The sequence below is a fragment of the Nicotiana sylvestris genome, chromosome 12 (assembly GCF_000393655.2).
Source record: "Nicotiana sylvestris chromosome 12, ASM39365v2, whole genome shotgun sequence".
Taxonomy (NCBI): Eukaryota; Viridiplantae; Streptophyta; class Magnoliopsida; order Solanales; family Solanaceae; genus Nicotiana; species Nicotiana sylvestris.
Genome location: NC_091068.1, coordinates 82,629,766 through 82,646,853, shown reverse-complemented (window position 1 = coordinate 82,646,853; position 17,088 = coordinate 82,629,766). Strand labels below are relative to the sequence as shown.

The following is a 17,088-nucleotide window of genomic DNA, read 5'->3' as shown; positions in this document are numbered from 1 at the left end:
TGAATGATGCCATTGTGCCCTTTATAGAAACTGAAGATGATAAGGGACCATGGGTTTATCAGGTCTTCGACACGGTCCCAGTGAACAGAGTGCCCGAGGGTAAAAGCATTCCATGTCCCAGGGTGGCAGCTGCGACCATCATGGTAGTATCAAAAATGCTGAGTAATGGGTTCGTGCTAGGAAAAGGTCTGGGGGCTGAGCTTCAGGGCATTGTGCAACCTGTTTCTCTGCCCAAAAATCTGGACACCTTCGGACTAGGGTTCAAACCAACAGCGGCAGATGTTAGAAGGGCTCGTAAATTGAAAAATAAAGCTTGGGTTCTTCCCAAACCGATTCCACGCTTGTCCAGGTCCTTCGTCAGGCCGGGTAGTAAGAAGCAGTCATTGGCAAAGGTGTCGGGTCCACTGATTGGTGCAGAGGAGAACTTGGATAGGGTGTTCGAGAGGGTATTTTCTGAAGTGAACATGGTTGAGGCCGGGGAAGGGTCAAGCAGAGCAGATATACAGTACATCGGACCGCATGCTAACATCAACAATTGGGAAGCTACTCCTCTTCCAATTCGGAGGGAGTCGTGGTAGTGGGTTTTGTTTTCCTTTTGTCACCTGGATTATTCCAGGGTTTGTAATTCAGTTGCTATGTTTCGTCCGTTTGGATGAGTTAAAACCCTGTTATCTTTACATTCAATGAAATGCAATTTTCTTCATTCCTAATTTTGCTTCCATTTTTTCTTTTCTTTTGTACAGTTCTTTTTATGCTGATATCAATGATATGACATGCATGAGGAATCTTCAGCCCAGTTTTAAAAGCCAATCTAGCTCAGAAATAATAATACAAGAAATCGAGTGTGATGATGGGGTGGATTGTAACGACGATGAGGCTTATGAGGAAATTAGTAAAGAATTAAGTCACTTCGAAGAAAAACCTAAACCTAACCTAAATGACACAGAAGCAGTTAATCTAGGGGACCAATACAATGTGCGGGAAACTAAAGTAAGTGTTCATCTGGGGCCACAACTCAAGGAGGAGATAATTAAAGTATTGCATGAGTACAAAGATGTTTTTGCATGGTCGTATGATGATATGCCAGGACTAAGCACAGATTTAGTGGTTCATAAATTACCCACTGATCCGGCACTCCCTCCTGTCAAGCAGAAGTTGATAAAGTTCAAAACGGACATAAGTGTGAAGATCAAAGAAGAAATTACCAAGAAATTTGATGCAAAGGTCATTCAGGTTACACGGTATCCCACTTGGTTAGCTAATGTTGTGCCTGTGCCGAAGAAAGATGGCAAGACCAGGGTGTGTGTCGATTATCGAGATCTTAACAAGGCGAGTCCAAAAGACAATTTCCCACTGCCCAACATCCATATACTGATTGACAATTGTGCCAAACATGATATTGGTTCTTTTGTGGATTGTTACGCGGGTTATCATCAGATTCTAATGGACGAGGAAGATGCAGAAAAGACGGCATTCATCACGCCGTGGGGAACGTATTGTTATCGGGTCATGCCGTTCGGTTTGAAAAATGCTGGGGCAACTTATATGAGGGCCATGACAACAATATTCCATGATATGATACACAAAGAAATCGAGGTGTACGTGGATGATGTGATCGTGAAGTCTAGATAGCAATCCGACCATGTCAGAGATTTGAGAAAGTTCTTTCAAAGGCTTCGCAGGTACAATCTTAAGCTCAATCCTGCAAAGTGTGCTTTCGGGGTGCCATCTTGGAAGTTGTTGGGATTTATAGTCAGCCGACGGGGTATTGAATTAGACCCGTCAAAGATCAAAGCTATTCAGGAATTTCCACCTCCAAGAAACAAAACAGAGGTGATGAGTTTGTTAGGAAGATTGAACTATATCAGTAGGTTCATTGCTCAGCTCACGACAACTTGTGAGCCAATTTTCAAATTGTTGAAGAAAGACGCTGTGGTCAAATGGACTGATGAATGTCAGGAGGCTTTTGATAAGATAAAGGGGTATTTGTCGAACCCACCCGTGTTGGTCCCGCCAGAACCAGGGAGGCGTTTGATTCTATATCTGACGGTTTTGGATAATTCATTCGGCTGTGTACTGGGGCAGCACAATGTTACGGGTAGAAAGGAGTAGGCTATCTACTATCTCAGCAAGAAGTTTACATCTTACGAGGTTAAGTATACTCATATGGAGAGGACATGTTGCGCCCTAACTTGGGTGGCACAGAAGTTGAAACATTATTTGTCATCTTACACTACTTACCTCATATCTCGCTTGGACCCGTTGAAGTATATTTTTCAGAAGCCTATGCCTACAGGGAGGCTTGCAAAGTGGCAGATCCTGCTTACAGAGTTCGACATTATCTATGTGACATGGACTGCGATGAAAGCACAGTCACTAGCCGATCATTTGGCTGAGAATCCCGTCGATAAAGATTACGAACCTTTGAAAACTTATTTCCCTGATGAAGAGTTGATGCACATTGATGAATTGGAACAAGCTGAGAAGCCGGGATGGAAACTTTTCTTTGATGGGGCTGCAAATATGAAAGGCGTGGGAATAGGAACGGTACTTATTTCTGAAACAGGTTAGCATTACCCTGTTACAGCTCGGCTTCGTTTCTACTGTACGAACAACATGGCAGAATATGAGGCGTGTATATTGGGATTGAGATTAGCTGTAGATATGGGTGTACGGGAAGTCTTGGTCATGGGTGACTCGGACCTACTGGTACACCAAATTCAAGGAGAATGGGAAACACGGGATTTAAAGCTTATACCGTACTGGCAGTGTCTGCATGAGCTTTGTCAGCGGTTTTAGGCTATAGAATTCAGGCACATTCCAAGGATTCATAATGAGGTTGCCGACGCTTTGGCTACTTTGGCGTCGATGTTGCATCATCCAGACGAGGCTTATGATGATTCGTTGCAGATTCAGGTCCGTGATCAGCATGTTTATTGTAATATGATAGAAGAGGAAATCGACGGCGAGCCGTGGTTCCATGATATCAAAGAGTACATCAGGACGGGAGTATATCCGGTATAGGCCACCGGTGATCAGAAAAGAATGATTCGGCGATTGGCAAGCGGGTTTTTCTTTAGTGGAGGAGTGTTGTACAAAAGAACTCCAGATCTCGGGTTGTTGAGATGCATGGACGCAAGACAGGCTACATCTATCATGACTGAGGTACATTCCGGAGTTTGTGGACCGCATATGAGTGGGTACATTCTAGCAAAAAAGATTCTCCGAGCAGGTTATTATTGGCTCACTATGGAGAGGGATTGTATCAGTTTTGTGCGTAAATGTCATCAGTGACAAGTGCATGGAGATTTGATTCACTCTCCACCATCAGAACTACATATGATGTCCGCACCATGGCCTTTTATCGCATGGGGCATAGATGTTATTGGGCCAATTAATCCAGCAGCGTCAAATGGGCACAGGTTTATTCTTGTAGCTATAGACTATTTTACCAAATGGGTGGAAGCTAAGATATTGAAGTCTGTGACTAAGAAAGCTGTTGTCGACTTCGTGCACTCAAATATCATCTATCGGTTTGGGATTCCGAAGGTAATCATCACGGATAATGGAGCTAATCTTAATAGCCATTTGATGAAAGAGACATGTGAGCAGTTTAAGATTACCCATAGGCATTCTACTCCATACCGTCCCAAGGCAAATGGTGTGGTTGAAGCAGCCAATAAGAATATAAAGAAAATACTCCAAAAGATGGTTAAAGGGTCTAGACAGTGGCATGAGAAATTACCTTTTGCATTGTTAGGATACCGCACCACCGTTCGTACCTCGGTGGGGGCGACTCCTTATTCATTGGTATATGGCACCGATGCAGTAATACTTGCAGAGGTGGAAATCCCGTCTCTGCGAATCGTTGCGGAGGCTGAGATCGATGATGATGAATGGGTGAAAAGCCGCCTTGAGCAGTTGAGTTTGATTGACAAGAAGAGATTGGCATCAGTGTGTCATGGTCAACTGTACCAACAAAGAAGTGCGTCCAAGGAAATTCGAAGTCGGACAATTAGTGTTGAGGCGGATTTTGCCTCATTGGACTGAAGCAAAAGGAAAATTTGCCCCAAACTGGCAGGGACCATTTGTAGTAACCAGAGTATTGTCTAACGGGGCATTGTATTTGACAGATGTAGAAGGAAAATGTATAGAAATGGCCATCAATTCCGATGCAGTCAAGAGATACTATGTATGATTTATTTATTTCTGGACGTATCTGTTTGTATTTGGCATATCTTAAAGATTGAAATGACGAAGGCGTTTTGTCCTGCTATCCAAACATTTTTATCCCTTGTCATCCCCTTCGAGCCTTACTTATTTTTCATACCCCTCTTTCGGAATCAATAACATTATCAAGGAACACAGTTGCCGAACATAAAAGAGAAAAAAAGAGAAAAGCAAAGGAAAAAGAAAAGAAAAGAAAAAAAGAAAGAAGAAGGAAAAAGAAGAAGAAAAAACAAAAAGAAGAAAAATGAAAAGTGAAGGAAAAGAGAAAGAGAAGGAAAAGAAGAAGAAAAGAAAGAAAAAAAAAGAAAAAAAACACACCAACAAAGGTAACTATGATACAGTGAACTACGTTTGACTTGATCCCGAAAAGGTACGTAGGCAGCCTTACTCCAAGGTTCAGTCATACCAAAATAAAAATCCAAAAATCCCCAAGCAAGAAACTGGGGCAGAAGTTGTGATTGTTGTGAACAGTGGGATTCCGAAAGTTGAAATTTGAACCCATTTGAATTGTGTTGAGCCTTTTATACCTTTCTTTCTAACCCAATCCAAAAGCCTACATTACGGTCCAAAGAAAGACCTTCTGATCAGTTTTGAGAAATGCCAAGTTGAACAGGTAGGAATAACTCACGATAGGGGCAACACTCTGGTTCAAGCAAGAAAAATAAAGTAATAATGAGAGAGTCTTATCAGTGAAAACCTTCACAGTCACCCTAAGGCGACGGGAGTTGAGAGAAAAATAAATCAGAGAGTCTTATTGGTGAAAACCCTCACGGGCACCTTGAGGCGAAAGTGAGTTGAAAATGGTTATTTGGCAAAAGGGTTGCGGGTGGAAAACTGTTTTGAGGCACCGCAGGATGAACAAGGTTAGGGTCTGGGTAATTCAAACAATTGATGGAAGTCCTGGGCAATGAGGTATGGCAATTGGGAGTTGTTTAGTTGGATCGGTTGGGCCGATTAGTCCGAAATGCATGTCATGACCATTGGTGCCAGCTGTTCCGGTCAGATAAGTTTCTTTTCTTCACTTCATTTTTAGTAGTCATCCAGTTTTGGATTCTTCTTATCCCTAACCCGTAAAACCATTGCATTTCATTCTCTTTTGGGGGGTTTTTGTTTGTCTAAATGTTCTAATGTGAGTGATGTTCAAAAGAAAATGGGAAAGGATTTCAAGGCTCGCTACCAGCTTCCAAAATTGTAAAGCACAACGTGGTCAGAGCATGTCAAAAACAACCTCATGTCAAGTGGAATACAGGGAATTAACGGAAATTTCATCGGTGGAATGATTGGGAAATGTCGTGGGAAATGCAAAGGTTCAAACAAAAGGGGCAGAAAAGTGAAATAACAGCATGGGTGTAAAACATTTAGGTCGCCATAGGTTGGGGAATTTAAAAGTTGGTCAGAAAATCAAACGGTTCAGGGTCAGTGCGTGGAAGTCAGTCAACACAAAGCAATGCAGGGGAAGGATTTTTCAACAAGAATGCCATCAACTAACCACCATCTTAAACTAACGGAATTTTCTTTGATTGGAACAGGGGCAGAAAGTTGGTGGTTCAGGAGGAATTCTCCATAAAAGGGAAAGCAAGCACTAATCAGGTTTGACCGCAAAGTACGGTTTGATTAAATACAAGATAACCATGAATAGCGTAGGGAAATATAATTTGGTTGCAAAGTTTGCATGTTTAGGATAAAATGCAAGTTGTCAGGACCTTCCTGGATAATAGGACATAATTCAAATACCCGGATAAGATAACATGGTATAGTGAGAAGTAACACCTTAGGTTCATAATTGTTTGGAGTTGACAGGATCTTCCTGGATAAAGGGATGTAGTTTAAACCCTTGTAGATAACATGATGTAGTTGTCAGAACCTCCCTGGATAATAGGATTTAGCTTTCAATTCTTAGTAATATGTGATAATATAATTCAGTTTAACACTCACCCATACACCCAGCTTCCAAACTGGGGCAGAAAATTTCCGTTGGTTGATTATTTTGTTGAAGTCAGGAGTCCGCCTGGAGAACAAAGACATACTTTTTAAGTTTGGTGTCAGGAGTCCGCCTGAAGAACGGAGACATAAAATTTAAATTTTAAAAGTCAGGAGTCCGCCTGGAGAACAGAGACATACTTTATAAGTTCGGTGTCAGGAGTCCGCCTGAAGAACGGAGACATAAAATTTAAATTTTAAAAGTCAGGAGTCCGCCTGGAGAACAGAGACATACTTTTTAAGTTCGGTGTCAGGAGTCCGCCTGAAGAACGGAGACATAGAGTTTAAATTTTAAAAATCAGGAGTCCGCCTGGAGAACAGAGACACGTATTTCGAATTTCGACAATCAGGAGTCCGCCTGGAGAATACAGACATACAATTCAATTTTAGCAATCAGGAGCCCGCCTGAAGAACAGAGGTGACACAATTCATTAAATATTTAAGTAGTCGAAGTCAGGAGCCCGCCTGGAGAATGGAGGTATTAAATTTTTAAGTAGTCGAAGTCAGGAGCCCGCCTGGAGAATGGAGGCATTAAATTTTTAAGTAGTCAAAGTCAGAAGCCCGCCTGGAGAATGGAGGTGTTAAATTTTTAAGTAGTTGAAGTCAGGAGCCCGCCTGGAGAATGGAGGTGTTAAATTTTTAAGTAGGCGAAGTCAGGAGCCCGTCGGGAGAATGGAAGTGCTAAATTTTTAGGTAGTCGCAATCAGGAGCCCGCCTGGAGAACAGAAGTATACAATTCAAGTTTCGGAAAGCAGGAGCCCGCCTGTACAGCAGAGGTATTTCAAGTCTAGCTTTAGTCAAATTCCTATTAATATCTGGTAACATGTGCCCAGTTTCCAAACTGGGGCAGAAAGTTTCCTTCGTTTTGTCTATTTCTATCAGTCAGGAGCCCGCCTGAATAATAGAGGAGTATTTTCAATTTCAAGTTCAACAGTCAGGAGCCCGCCTGGATAACAGAGAAATACATTCGAGTTCAAGTTTACTCAAGTTCAGCAGTTTGGAGAGAGGGAACAGCATCTCAGTTGACCAGTTGAAGTAGCAACAAGGAATTTTATCGAGAAAACACAAGACAATGAGGCAACAAGAAAACACAAGACAACAAGGTAACAAGGAAGTACAAGAGCAAAGTTTGAAGAATCTAGATAGGACTTTTTTAATTCATAGAGCATAGTTAGTTCAGCTTCTTTTATCTTTGACGTGGTGTAATAAGGGAAGTCAGCAAGCAGCAGCAACAGCAATCGCAGTGAAATCACAGCTCCTGGTAGTCCCAGCTACCAGACATTCCCGAACTACACTGACCTGATTCCTGTTTAGCCTAGGATATGTAGGCAACCTCTGAAGCAGGGTGCGGTCAAGCTTTTCAAAAAATGCTTCACACGGAATTTCCAAACGGGCAAAAATCGCTCGTATTTGCTCACTTATCTTTGCCCGAAAATATTTTTTTTTTTTCAGCAAAGAGGGGCAGCTGTGAGCACGTGATTTTTTGCCCTATATATGAATAATTCCCAAAATTCCAACAAAATAATTTTTCATTATTTTTACAATTTTTTGTGCATTTTGGTATCATTTTCTGATAATGGTTGCATTTTATTTGTGCATGTTAATTCATATAAAATACAAAAAAATATGCATTTGCATTTAGGATATAATTTTATATGTTTAGGATCAATTAGGGGTTAGTTTGTTTTAGAACCAAACATGAAAAATTACAAAATAGCTCACTTTCGCATTTAAGTTATTTTAATCGTAAATTTGGCGTAAAATAGGTTTTAAATAATTTTAGAATTTAATTAGTTTAGTTTTGAAATATATTAGGACTTTATTTTAATTGTTGCAATTTTATAAAATTAGAAAAATAAATACAAAATTACAAAGTGGAAAACAAAATACAAAATAGATAAAAGAAATAAAAGAAAAGAAAAACAAACAAGAACAAAATTGGGCTCATTTCAATTTAACCCAAACCTCAGCCCAAATCAGTGTTCCGACCCAAGCCCAGAACCCTCTCCCCATCCGGTCCAATATGCTAAAATCAAAACGACACCGTTTGGCGTCGATCTATCCAAACGGTCGAGGTTAACAAGATCAATGGCTCAGAGGCGGGGTTGGCGTACTATAAAAGTGTCCGAAGGTCCCCCCCCCACCCCATTCCCCATCGTCTTCCTCACTCCCCCCCCACAAACCCTAGCCGCGCCACCCTGAAACTCCTAGATCGTCGGTGGCGGCGCCAATGCTAATCACCCCCAAAGTTACACCCCTCGTCCTCCTCACTCTCCACTTTCCATTCCTACCATTGGTTTCCCTCGAATATTGCCGGAGCTCGTCGAATCTCCGATTGAAGTTTTCCAGCGAAGTCGCAAATTCATCCAAACTGGACCAAAATCATACCACACCATCCCCGGACTTCCCTCAACCCAAATCCATGACCATCTTCCTTCAAATCTCGGTGAAGCGGCGCGAATTTCAGATCTAAGAATTTCTGGCCAAAACCCTAACCCAAAATCTTTGTGATTTTAGACCATAATATCCTTAACCATGTGTTCTCTTGTAAAAACACATGGTTAGGGATGTTATGTGTCAAAAATCTGGAAAGATTCGGATGATAGCAGCTGGCCGGAGTTTCTCGTGCTTCAGTGAGCTTTCTTGTTTCCTCTTACTTGCATAGTTGAAATTCTAGTTATAGTTTTGATTTCATTAAAGTGTGCTGTTAATTTTACGATTTATTTTTATGTATTAGTATAGTTTAAATCTTCTTTGTTCCTTGTTCCTTGTTCCATCTGTTTTAATCAGCAAAGCATCTTCGCATTTTAGTTTAGTTTGATGCATGTGTCATTTATTAGTTAATCATAATTTTAATTGCAGAATCGGCATAATTAATTAGTTTGGATTCAATAACATTTTGTCCATTAATGTTAGCTAGATGTTTAGGTTGATTTCAATTGCTTTTTAGTTCTGAATTTAATGTTCGAATGGTCAGTTGTGAGCTTATTGGTTAAAAGTTAGTTTAATTTCATTTAATGTTGACTGATCCTGTTCTCCTGGTTTTTCTAAGTTGTTTGGGTTTGGGTGATTGAATAATTGGGATTGGTTAGTTCAATTGGGTAATTTCTGAGTTCTAATTAATCAGTCTTAGTTAGTTTTGAATTAATTTAGGGGATTGGTTATAGCTGTTGAGAATATAGGTAGAATCAGTAACTTGGAGAAGCTTTCAGGGGTAGTTTAGGTATGGAAAAGGGTAATTCTGATAAGAATAGTAATTTTAAAGTAGGGGTAAGGGTAGTATAGGTATTGTGGGGGTAGAAGAGCATCCTAGGGCCTTCTAGAAGGGTACTTTAGTGTAGGTGTTAGCACAATAGAGGGATTTACTTGTTGAGCAAGTCAAAAATAAAGGGACTAAACTGAAAATAAGGGAGGGACTAAAAAGAAAACCCAAAATCTGATTGACCCTCTTGTATCACCTATAAAAGGGCATCAAGTGCCTTGAGGAAGGGGATTGAATTTTCAGCCCAAAAGTTCTCCTCCTTGCTTTCAATTTCAGCTAGCATTTCAATTCCAATACTTAAGAGAAAAAACATCAAAAAATGAAAAAAAATCAAAAACAGTTTTACTATTTCATCACTAGTGTTAGTGATTCTCAGTCCTTCCTTGGGCATTCTTCATTCCAGCTCGAGGTTCTATTTCTAAAAAGTGTTTGGGAGTGACTAACGACTGATTCAAGTGAGTTTAGGGCATATTAGTTTGGACTTCAGTTGAGATTTAGGTCCAGCGGGATTTCAGAGGCATCTAGGCTCAGCTGTGAGGGCTAGGAGTGCATTTCAAGTATGTGTTAGACTGATCTGTTGAGTCTTCTTATATTTCTGATTTTTCAAAAGCATTTCCTGGCCTGTTCTGTGATGATATACTGCTGAGTTTTGTTGCTGTTGCTGTTCAAAGTAGCTGACTTCTTTCCTTCTCATATTTTCCCTTATCCAGGTACACAATTGTACCCCTGATGACTGTGAGCTAAAGCGTGCATAAAGGATTTATATGAAGAATGAATTTACTTGCAGAATTGAGTTCTGATTTAGCTAATTTCCAGATCTACGTATTCAGTGTTTAGTTCATGGATATTGTTTAAGTTTTGCTTGCTTTTGTGCTAAATGGACTATATAAACTATTATGTTTCAGATTCATGTGATTACTATAAAGTGAGCACTAGTGTTAGTTGATTACATGATAGGTTGATAGTAATGTTGGCGTGAATTAATTCAGTAGTAATTAGTCTGCTTTATGTTGTTGAAATCGTGTCTACAACCTGGTTCTCACCTTAATGATATCTGAGGATTCACTGGAATACCAGTAGATAAATTAATCTGTGCATAAAACTGGAATTCAATTGACTAATATCCCTTTAATTCGAGTAGATGCGTATTGTTTCCCCTTTGCTATAATTATCGAACACTTAAAATCATTTAGGGGTAATTTCAGTAGGCGTTTGGCTGAACTAAATCGAGGCCTCGCTGGGCTCAGCGATAAGCCATCTCAGGCTGTCACACGGACTGCCTTCATGAGTTTGGGCTTCCTGGGGGATTTGATCTCAGGTGCTGTTATCTGTCACCTGGGCTTCCCTTTCTCCTGCCTGATTGAATTTTTGGGCCATTTCTGAAGCCCATCAGTGGTCCAGCTCATTGTTGAGGTTGGACTACTGAATTTTAGTGCATAATCTCAGTTCAGTTTTCACGTAATTAAGTTTTCTTTCTTCTTTTAGGGACAATTGATCAATAGAAAATTGTAGTCACTCTCAAATGGGCCTTTTTAATAAAATGTTGAGACGAATCTCGCCAAACAAAATCATGTATGCGGGGCTCTCAACGAATAGTTATTAAAATAATTAAATTTGGAAAGGTTGTTTAGTAAATTCCACAGCCTTCCCTAAAATAATAATACGTTAGAATCTTTAGGCACGATTCAATTAAATTACCTTCTTAAACTCGGGTGCGCATTGATGCGATCCAAATCCAAATCTCGACGAAGTCGAAATGTGTTGACAACCACGGGTGCATTGATTGCGACGCGGTTCGAAACGCATGTTCACGACGTTGAAATTCTTTTAAAAATAATTATAATAAAAGTGGTTCCAAATTAAATAAAAGGCACATAAGCTAGCATGTATTAAGATCAGATAGAATTAAATACAACAGTTAAGCGACCGTGCTAGAACCATGGAACTCGGGAATGCCTAACACCTTCTCCCGGGTTAACAGAATTCCTTATTCGGATTTCTGGTTCGCAGACTGTAACAGAGTCATATGTTTCCTCGGTTCGGTATACAACCGTTGACTTGGGACACCATTAATCTCTCAAGTGGCTACTCTGAAATAATTAATAACTGAATCCCATTCTGATTGTCCTTTAAATGGAAAAACTCCTTTACGCCCTTGTGGGAGTAATGAAAAGGAGGTGTGACAGGCGCCATCACGACTCCTGAGGGTGGGAAATCCGGGTCAGGATAAGTTGGTATCAGAGCTCTAGGTTACATGAATCTCACAGTTCACAGACAAGCTTAGTAGAGTCTGAGGGATTGGTACGGAGACGTATGTATTTATCCCCCAGAGGCAACAGAGTTAGAAACAACTTCACATTTATTCTCTCCTGTCGTGCAGTTTGGTTTCTCAATGCTAATTGAATTTCTACTTTGTTCTTTCCCAGATGGCGAGAACACGTGCTTCCTCATCCACTGACCAGCAACCCGAGCCCCCAGTAGCAGTTCCCACGAGGGGCAGAGGGCGAGGCTGGGGTCATGCTAGAAGCCGAGGTAGGGTCAGAACTCAGCCCCGAGCAGCAGCACCAGGGGCGGAGCCTCAAGTTGACTTTGATACGAGGTTTCGGCCCCAGCAGTTTCGGTGGGCCCAGCTCAGGTCCTTGAGGGGTTTATTGCTGCCCCCAGTTCTTCAGGATACTCTGGTCCATCTAGTGGGCCTCATGGAGAGTGTCACCCAAGCAGACTTGCTTCCTGTAGAACCAGTTGTCTCTCAGGCTGAAGGAGGAGCCCAGACTCCTACTACTCGCACTCCGGAGTAGGTAGCTCCCCAGATTCAGACTCCAGCGGTTCAGCCAGTTGGAGCAGTTTAGCTGGGTATGGTAGCTCAGACCGATGATGGAGCAGTTATGTCTGCCGATGCTTTGTGGATGTTGGATAGGTTCACCAAGCTCTTCACTACTACTTTCAGCGGTGCATCTCTGAGGATCCCCAGGATTATCTAGATAGTTGTCACGAGGTTCTTAGGAACATGGAGATAGTTGAGACCAATGGGGTCAATTTTGCTACTTTTCGCTTATCTGGATCCGCCAAGACTTGGTGGAGAGATTATTGCTTGACTAGACCAGTCGGATCGCCAGCCTTGACTTGGGAGCAGTTTGCACAGCTATTTCTGGAAAAGTTTCCCCCATTACTCAGAGAGAGGCCTATCGGAGGCAGTTTGAGCGTCTCCAGCAGGGTTCTATGACTGTTACCCAGTATGAGACTAGGTTCATCGACTTGACTCGTCATGCCTTTGTCATACTTCCCACCGAGAGAGAGAGGGTGAGGAGGTTTATTGACAGTCTTATTCAGCCGATTCATCTTCAGATGGCTAGGGAGACTGGGAGTGAGATTCCTTTTCAGGAGGCGGCCAATGTGGCCCATAGAGTGGAAATGGTTCTGTCATAGGGAGGTGGTCATGGGTCAGACAAGAGGCCCTGGCATTTAGGCCGATTCAGTGGTACCTCGTCTGGAGGTAGGGATTCATATGGTAGAGGCCATCCTTCTAGGCCTTTTCAGTCAGCACTTCAGGTTTCTCATGGTGCTTCAGGTAGTCGTGGTCCTCAGATGCAGTATTCTGATCAGCAGTCCTACAGTGCACCACTAGCTCCTATAAGTGCACCGTCGCTCCAAAGTTTTCGGGGTGGTCATTCAGGTCTGCCAGCAGTCTCAACAGTCGAGGTATTGCTACACTTGTGGTGATATGGGTCACATTGCTAGGTTTTGCCCTCGAGTACCGATTAGCTCTCAGCATTAGTGTTCTCGTACCATGGTATAGGCACCAGGTGTTCCACAGCCCGCGCAGCCAGCTAGAGGTGGGGGTAGAGGTGCTAAAGGTAGAGGTAGAGGCACTAGAGATAGAGCTTAGGTCGCTAGAGGTGGAGGCCAGCCAGCAGCAGGTCGTCCCAGAGATGTAGTTCAGGGTGGTGGTGCCCAGCCCTGATGTTATGCTCTTCCATCTAGGCCCGAGGTTGAGGCTTCAGATGCAGTTATTACAGGTATGGTTCTGGTTTGTGATAGAGATGTTTCAGTGTTATTTGATCCAGGGTCTACATACTCGTATGTGTCATCTTATTTTGCACTGTATCTGGTCATGCCTAGTAATTCTTTGAGTGCTCCTATTTATGTGTCTACACCGATGGGTGACTCTATTATGGTATATCGAGTCCATCATTCATGTATAGTCGTGATTGGGGGTCTTGAGACTCGTGTAGATTGGCTTCTTCTGGACATGGTTGATTTCGATGTCATATTGGGGATGGACTGTTTATCACCTTACCACGCTATCTTGGATTGTCATGCCAAGACTGTGACCTTAGCCTTGCTGGGTTTACCTCGTTTAGAGTGGAGAGGGACTCCTAGTCATTCTACTCATAGTGTTATCTCTTATGTGAGGGCTCGACATATGGTCGAGAAGGGGTGTTTGGCCTATTTGGCATATGTTTGTGATTCTAGTGCTGAGGTTCCTTCTATTGATTCTGTGCCCATTGTTCATGAGTTTCCTGAGGTGTTTCCTTCAGAACTGCCGGGTATGCCACTCGATAGGGATATTGACTTTTGCATTGATTTGGCTTCGAGCACGCAGCCCATTTCTATCCCGTCGTATCGTATGGCCCCGCCGGAGTTGAAAGAGTTGAAGGAGCAGTTGCAAGACTTGCTTGAAAAAGATTTCATTAGGCCTAGTGTTTCGCCTTGGGGTGCGCCGGTGTTGTTTGTTAAGAAGAAGGATGGATCGATGAGGATGTGTATTGATTACCGGCAGTTGAACAAGGTTACAATCAAGAATAAGTATCCATTGCTGAGGATTGATGATTTGTTTGATCAGCTTCAGGATGCCAAGGTATTTTCGAAGATTGACTTGAGATCTGGCTACCATCAGTTGAGTATTAGGGCATCTAATGTCCCTAAAACAGCTTTCCGCACTCAGTACGGGTATTATGAGTTCTTGGTGATGTCATTTATGTTGACGAATGCCCCAGTAGCTTTTATGGATTTGATGAACCAAGTGTTCAGGCCTTACTTAGATTCGTTTGTGATAGTCTTCATTGATAATATTTTGATATATTCCTGTAGCCGGGAGGAGCACGAGCAGCATCTTAGAGTGGTTCTCCAAACCTTGAGGGATAGTCAGTTATATGCTAAATTCTCGAAGTGTGAGTTCTAGTTGAGTTCAGTTGCATTTCTGGGTCATGTTGTATCAGCAGAGGGTATTCAGGTTGATCCAAAGAAGATTGAGGCAGTCAAGAACTGGCCTAGACCAGCATCAGCTACAAAGATTCGGAGTTTCTTGGAATTGGCAGGCTACTATCGTCGGTTTGTGGGGGGTTCTCATCTATCGTAGCCCCGATGACCAGGTTGACCCAGAAGAGTGCCCAGTTCAGATGGTCGGACGAGTGTGAGGCGAGCTTTTATAAGCTCAAGACAACTCTGACTATGGCATCGGTGTTGGTTTTGCCCACAGGCTCAGGGCCTTATACAGTTTATTGCGATGCATCTCGTATTGGTCTTGGTGTAGTGTTGATGTAGGGTGGCAAGTTCATTGCCTATTCTTCGCGGTAGTTGAAGATTCATGAGAAGAACTATCCGGTTCATGATTTAGAGTTGGCAGCCATTGTTCACGCATTGAAGATTTGGAGGCATTATCTGTATGGCATGGCATGTGAGGTGTTCACGGATCACAAGAGTCTTCAGTATTTGTTCAAGCAAAAGGAGTTGAATTGAGGCAGAGGAGGTGGTTGGAGTTGTTGAAAGATTATGATATCACTATCTTATATCATTCGGGGACGGCCAATGTGGTGGCCGATGCTTTGAGTAGGAAGTCAGCCAGTATGGGCAGTCTTGCTTATATTTCGGTCGGTGAGAGACCATTTGCTATGGATGTTAAGGCTTTGGCCAATAAGTTCGTGAGGTTGGATGTTTTTGAGCCCAATCGTGTGTTAGCTTGCACAGTCGCTCGTTCTTCTTTATTGGAGCGTATCCGTGATCGGCAGTATAATGATCCCTATTTGTGTGCCCTTAGAGACATGGTGCAGCACGAAGGTGCCAAGGAGGTTACCTTAGGTGATAATGAAGTTTTGAGATTGCAGGGTCGAGTTTGTGAGCCTAATGTGGATGGGCTTTGAGAGTTGATTTTAGAGGAGGCCCATAGTTCCCGGTACTCTATTCATCCGGGCGCCGCGAAAATGTATCAGGATTTGAAGCAGCATAAGTGGTGGTAGATAATGAAGAAGGATATTGTTGCATATATGGCTCAGTGTTTGAATTCAGCAGGTTAAGTACGAGCATCAGAGACCCGGCGGTTCATTTCAAAAGATTGAGATTCCTGAGAGGAAATGGGAGCATATCACTATGGACTTTATTGTTGGTCTCCCACGGACTCAGAGGAAGTTCGATGCGGTGTGGGTTATTGTTGATAGGCTGACCAAGTCAGCGTATTTAATTCTTGTGGCAGTCTCTTATTCTTCCGAGAGGTTAGCTGAGATCTATATCCGGGAGATTGTTCGCCTTCATGGTGTTCCCGAGTCTATCATTTCGGATCGAGGTATGCAGTTTACCTTCCATTTCTGGAGAGCGGTTCAGCGAGAGTTGGGCACACGGGTTGAGTTGAGCACAACGTTTCATTATCAGACAAACGAGCAGTCCAAGCGGACCATTTAGATTTTGGAGGATATGCTCTGAGCTTGTGTCATTGACTTTGGAGGCTCGTGGGATCAGTTTTTGCCTTTAGTAGAGTTTGCCTACAACAATAGCTACCAGTCGAGTATCCAAATGGCTCCTTATGAGGCTTTATATGGCAGGTGGTATCGATCTCCGATTGGATGGTTTGACCCGGGAGAGGCTCGGTTGTTGGGTACGGATCTGGTTCGGGAGGCTTGGACTAGGTCAGGATTATTCAGGATAGGGTTCGTACAGCTCAGTCCAGGAAAAAGAGCTATGTCGACCGCAAGGTTCGTGATTTGGCATTTATGGTCGGTGAGCGCATATTGCTTCGACTGTCGCCTATGAAGGGCGTGATGAGATTTGGGAAGAAGGGCAAGCTTAGCCCTAGGTTCATTGGCCCATTTGAGATTCTTGATCGAGTAGGAGAGGTGGCTTATAGACTTGCATTGCCGCCGAGCTTGTCACCTGTGCGTCTAGTGTTTCATGTGTCCATGCTTCGGAAGTATCACGGCGATCCATTCCACGTGTTAGATTTCAGCACTGTCCAGTTGGACAAGGACTTGTCTTATGAGGAGGAGCCGGTAGCTATTCTAGACCAGCAAGTTCGTCAACTGAGATCGAAGAGTTTTCTTTCTGTTCGTGTTCAGTGAAGAAGCCAGCCTCCTGAGGCATCGACCTGGGAGTCCGAGTCCGATATGCGGAGCCGTTATCCCCATCTTTTTCCCGACTCAGGTACTTCCTTCTTATGTCCGTTCGAGGACGAACGGTTATTTTAGAGGTGGAGAATGTGATGTTGGGTCATCACTTGTATTGCAAGTAAATTCAGTGTTCCGAGGCCTAAAACCTCTTCTTTACTCACTTTGATTTAGGTGTGTGGTCCAGACCTATATCTGAAAAGCCTTCTATGTGAAAATATAAGAAATAGAAATTTCTAGAGT

General features: G+C 42.7%; 1 protein-coding gene across 1 annotated transcript; it reads left to right on the top strand.

The window, feature by feature from the left end:
• The first annotated feature begins 16,491 nt into the window (after positions 1-16,491).
• LOC138883286 (uncharacterized) lies at positions 16,492-16,800 on the top strand. Its single transcript, XM_070163965.1, has one exon. It carries the CDS (start codon positions 16,492-16,494, stop codon positions 16,798-16,800), a length of 309 nt encoding a protein of 102 aa, XP_070020066.1.
• The last annotated feature ends 288 nt before the right edge of the window (positions 16,801-17,088 follow it).